The sequence below is a fragment of the Limulus polyphemus genome, unplaced genomic scaffold (genome assembly GCF_000517525.1).
Source record: "Limulus polyphemus unplaced genomic scaffold, Limulus_polyphemus-2.1.2 Scaffold3900, whole genome shotgun sequence".
Lineage (NCBI taxonomy): Eukaryota > Metazoa > Arthropoda > Merostomata > Xiphosura > Limulidae > Limulus > Limulus polyphemus.
The window spans coordinates 27,266-33,105 of record NW_013669510.1 but is presented as its reverse complement, the minus strand read 5'-3'; the positions used below and the strand labels follow the sequence as shown (position 1 = coordinate 33,105).

The 5,840-nt window shown below is 30.5% G+C and overlaps 1 protein-coding gene across 1 annotated transcript in view; it reads left to right on the top strand.

Annotated features, from left to right (window-relative positions):
• LOC106470247 (KICSTOR complex protein SZT2-like) overlaps positions 1–5,201 on the top strand; it is a 67,431-nt gene extending 62,230 nt beyond the window's left edge. Inside the window, exon 23 of the mRNA XM_022398846.1 lies at positions 3,244–5,201. Coding sequence (XP_022254554.1) covers positions 3,244–3,390 — 147 coding nt within the window. The 3' untranslated portion in view covers positions 3,391–5,201. The remainder of the gene's footprint in view (positions 1–3,243) is intronic.
• The last annotated feature ends 639 nt before the right edge of the window (positions 5,202–5,840 follow it).

Genomic DNA, 5,840 nt, shown 5'->3' with positions numbered 1-5,840 from the left:
AAACTCCTCTGTTGAATGCTGTTTTTAGTTGTGTATGCTTCTCGCATAACCCTCAAATCCATTTGGTGAATCAAATGCTCCTTTTACTACCGAGAAACTTTTGGTCACATATGTTGATGTAACAAACTCCTCTGTTGAATGCTGTTTTTAGTTGTGTATGCTTCTTGCATAACCCTCAAATCCATTTGGTGAATCAAATGCTCCTTTTACTACTGAGAAACTTTTGGATACATATGTTGATGTAACAAACTCCTCTGTTGAATGCTGAGAAACTTGATGTAACAGACTCCTCTGTTGAATGCTGTTTTTAGTCCTTTGTAGAGAAACACTGGCATTTGAGTCTTAATAACTATGTTGTAGATGAGATCAATGAAATCTTGATTTCCCTTGTTTGGCATTAGAACATTATCAACTGTTATCTAAGAGCAAGTCAGTTCAACATTGATATGGAACATGTGTTGAATAAGAGCAGCATATTTTTTGCAGCATATATGGTTGCTATGACAGGTGCTGATCCCTCGTGTGTTAGTTAGTTCCTTTAATGATGTTAAGAGTGGCTTTCTTGCTGTATATTGTCATATCTTTTGTTTTCCCTAGCTATACCATGTAGTACTTTGCCTTCCAGCAGTCTTATGACCTCTGAATGTCAATGAAGACCTGTTATTGCTATTTTCACCTAACTAGTGTGGAGAGGGTTGATATTCTGCTAGTAGAGTTGTACCAGGGACCAACCACATAAAAAAACATACAATTTATATAGTTGTATTTATTATAAATGTTAACTTACACAGTATATTGAAAATTGTATTTGTGGTTCATTACTTTCAGCAGTCCAGAGGCAAGCTAGCTTTATGGTTTACAGTTCTATCTTTGTTGTGCTGGTTGTGGGAAGCTTGAGTGCTTCACCAGTTTCATGCAGAAAGTTGTTGCTCCACAAGATGATGAATGCCCAACTAGCTCTCTTGCTCTCTGTGATGGAGGAACCATCTGTGATTATGATGACAGATGACTGTCCATTGTGGTCTTTAAACAGGTGCTGATGGGATTTTTCTGAATCATCCTCTGGCTAATTTCCACAGTCCCCAGTGGTGCCAGATATGCATTCCACATGGGGGAATCTGAAGTCGGGTGATGACCAATTGTCCATGCTACGGCTGTATGGCCCCAGTGATGCCAGATATGCATTCCACATGGGGGAATCTGATGTCAGGTGATGACCAATTGTCCATGCTACGGCTGTATGGCACCAGTCCACCAGAGATTATCTCCCAAGGTGCATTTTAGGAAATCTTCTGCTTGATTAGTGTTTTGGAGGCTGTTATGGAGCTGGAACATCCTAATTGAAAAGGGAAGTGGCTCGATAGAAAGCATGGTCATTAGGGACTAAGTACTCAAAAACAAGCAGAAACCCAAAACTTATTTTGATACATTTTCCAAACTGGTTGTCAAAGTTCATCAACTTTGACAGGGTTGCCTGCTATTTTTGGTGTGAAAGTTGGCCAAAAACTTAGGTATTTCAGTGTATGCAATAACCATTAGTAATTTAATAAGATCAGTAACAGACAAAATAACGTTTATGAAATGTTTGACCAAAGGGAACAATGGATGGGCTTCATTAACACCCAAATCTTTAAGAACAAAGAAAATAGCAGATTTTGCTTTCAAAGAAGAAAGTTTTCTTCTTTTCCCTTCTAGTTTTATTTGTATTATTTTTTCAAAATTCTCTTTGACCTTTTTTCCTTGATACTTTTCTTTCACTGGATATCCCATCATTGTCTTAAAACAAAATTCTTCACTGAAGCCTTACTGTGATGTCTAAGTGATACAACAATAAAGAATGAAAGATTAATACTACCTGTTGTGATGACGTGAAAATTTATCACTACATTTTAGGGATTTGGGTCTGATTAAGTCACACATTTAGGGTTAAATTGTTTGAAAGAATAGATATTTATAAATATGGAGTTTCCTAAAAAACTTGATTATATAGCTGTATTCATTACATATGTTTAAGTATAAACCATAATGAGATTTGTAGAAAGTATATAATTCTGTTTACTGTATGTCCAGTTATTATCTTAAAAAAAGATTTTTACACATATAACACTTGATAATGTTCTAGATTTATTGTTTATTAAATTTCTGTTCAAAATCATCAGATAATTGTCATTTTCTGTTGAATTGGAAAGTTTTACTACAAAGGATAAAAATATTGTAATATTAAAGTAGTGATCTCTCCCTGTTATTAATGTGTATAGTTTGAAAATAAGAAAAGATTGCTCTTTACTGAAACAAACTTCCAGTTACGATGATCTGTACATCATACCTATATAGGATCAGTTTTTGGTCTATTTCTCTTTATGTTAGTCACCTATAAATGTTGTTTGGGCTAAACACACTTCACTATTATTATGTGAAGAAAACACGGTAATCCATGGTCCTTTTAGTTTCACACGTTTCTTGTCTTTATTCAACCAGATATTCTTTATATAGTATTGTTTTTGGCCCATAAATTTATTGCACTTTAATTTAAATTGAATGTAAATATTATCTGACCTAAACATGTTTCATTACTCTCACATAAAGAAAATGCAGTAATTCAGAATCCTTGTATTTCATATACTAAGACTTAGACAAACACAAGGCTATAAAGTTCTCAGTTCAAAATGTAATCTCTATATACACAAACCTGAGACAGAGAAAAATAGATTTTAATTCAAGTAATGTGCTGCATGTACAGAACTTCAAGAGAGAGAGGAGTCTTATTTCCAACAGTAGGCTCTATGTGAATAGGCTTGATGCAAATATAGAATGAAAGGTCATAATTCAGATAGTAGGCTTGAAGCCTTGGACTAAGATGTCTTAGTTCAAACAGTAATCCATATATTTAGAAGCTTTAGAAAAAGACACACATAGAGGTTTTAGTTTGGATTGTGAACTACATGTAATAAGCCCTAAGACAAATACTGTCATTAGCATAACTTACATTCTGTTTTATTTATCTTCGTATCTCTCTCTTTCATATCTACAACACTTCGTTAGTTTTATTTAAATTATACAGTTTCTGAGGCAAAGTTTTTTTTACTCTTATGTATTTTAGTTTTTAAGAGTGATGCTGTTTTATCACAAAATGCTTACATGTATGTTTTTCATGTGGTTAGTTGTATTTATTCTATTATATTAAATTATGTGACTACCTATAGATCAACAAACTTAGTTGTTGCTTTTTTATCGTGTCTTTAGAATTTGTGTCTTGTGTTCAGACACCATGTGGAAGAAGAAAACCATACACCCGAAAGGCCAAATATTCGTGTTTTAGCTATTCAATCCATGGTGGAAGATTTTGTAAATGCTTGTTGCTTTCATTTATGGACTGGAATGGTTGGTTAAGCAACATTTTTCTTACCCCAGGTTAATATAGCAAAACAGTCGGACTTTGCCAGCTGTGTGGTATGATGGATGTTTCAGTTCTATGTGATAGAAAAACAAAGTGAGAAATAATTATATAAGTAAATACCAATTTATGTGAATTGAAATAAAATACTGAAATAAATTTTCCTTGAAATCATATGTATTAATAAAATAATGTACATAAAATAATAAGTTTTTGAAGTGTAATGTACTTACATTTTAATGGTCATTTTAGACCATATTTTGCTACATTTACTGAATTAAAATTTGAAATTAAGATTTGAAAACTTTAGTGTTGTTAATATTTACAAAAGATCTGAACTAGTTTTACCTTAAAATAGATCAGGTTGTTAATAGTGAACAAGGAGTGAACAAGTTAATAGTGAACAAGGAGATTTGAAGTGAAAATTAATCAGAACTACTTTAAAATAACATAGGTTATTCAGAATAGTTTGTTTGGTAGAGTAGTTACAGATTAGTCAACTATAGGATTTAAATAATTAGGTTTGTAAAATATCTACAGGTTATTTTAAGACAACTTTATAGGAGTTTTCAAATTTTTTGTTAACAAATCTAAACATTTTCTAAAACGTTTTATATCAGTGGACTTGACAGGATACGCTTTTCATTAATATGTAATCATGATTTTCATAATGTGTGGATACAAAAATATATATAGGCTGGTAATGTGTAAACCTTTTAAAAACTTATTTAGAAATTGAATAATTGGGTTCAGTATTGTAATGTATATTTGTTTTCTTCGCCAACCAGTTTTTCCTCTACATGTACGTATCGTTTTTTTTAATACACATACTATATAGAAATGTTTAATTTATTTCCTTTCAACTGAAGCCATTAGGATTTGAATTTTGATAAATAAACTTATTATGATGACTGTTAAACATATGTTTATATATAAATATGCATGAATATTATATTTACAGTTAAAATAAAGTTTTATAATATGTAATGTGTGGCAAGAAGTAGAATATGAATTAAAAAGCATACGTTATTGTGAATGAAAAATGTGTTAATGTATTTGAGATCTGGTCCAACATATGAAGTAAAGTTGATCAGTATTTTGATGTATTTTCCTTAATTTAATTGAAGGATTTGAGGAGTACAAGCTCTATGTAAAAGCAGAAGATTTACGTAGTAGTAGGTCAAATTTAATATCAGTGCTTTATCACTACGATTTTAAACTGGTTCTAAGTACACAAGTATTTGTAAGTAATATTTATATATATATATACTTTTTTAAAAGTTTCTGTGTTAAATAAACGTAGAGGAAAATTGTAAATCTGCTTATTGTATTTGTTGTACATGTGCATGTAAGATAATGCTCTCTGTACATGTAAGTAATATCTGTTTGAAATATATTATTAAAAAACTGTTAAATACTCATCAAAATACAGCATGTATATCTGCTAATATATGTATCATTTATTCGATTGTATAACTTTTTGGCTATAAATAGTTGGTTGTTAAAACTAAAATGATTAGAGGAAAATTTAAGGAATCTTAATCAGTCATTTGGTCTCAGATTAACCAGAAAAATTTGAGGAAAATAGTATTCTGACATCCATACTGCTTTTTGGTATAGAAGCTAATATTAAAAACATATATATGCATATATTCTCATTAAATGTAAAATGTTTGGCTGAATTTGTTCTCCAAACAAATTAAAATTTACTTGTGTTAAATGACTGCTATATGGCAAATGAATTGGAACAAGTAATTTGTAGTTATAGTTTAATTAGCAAAGAAATAAAATATACATTAATTGTGTATGTATCTGAATTCTTTCTTTTACATTAAATATTTTTAAAATTCTATTTCTGAATGTTTCTCTAGTATGCAAGTTATAATTATCATAAAAAATTATAAAACTTTATGAATATTGTTGAGAACCGTTTTATAAAAAAATCAGATATTATTTAGACTTGATATTATACAGCATTATAAACATTACTTAAAGTTGTTGATTTATTCGTATGTGTAAAAAGTTAATGTTCTTGTTATAAAAAAACTTGCCAGTTGAATTTTTTATATATATGGTACAAAGATATAAATTTTTAAAGAGTAATCAGTATTTATTTCAATTAATGAACAGAAATTATTAGGCTTTTAATTAGTGAATCATTAGCTTAAAAGCGAGTGTTATCTTGCTCAGTCCTGTTTATTAGCCTAACCCTTTAGACAGTGGAAGGATAAATATTTAAAATTAAGTGATTAAAATTCTGATTAAAAATAATATATATTGCATACAGATAGAGGACTTAAGATCCATCCAGCCAGGGTTAAAAACTAATCTTGTGTGTGAATATGCAAATGAATGGAAGAGTAAGAATTTGTGAACTTTTTGAACTCTGAACAGTAAGGCCTGGCATGGCCAGGTGGTTAGGACGCTCGACTCGCAATCTGCGGGT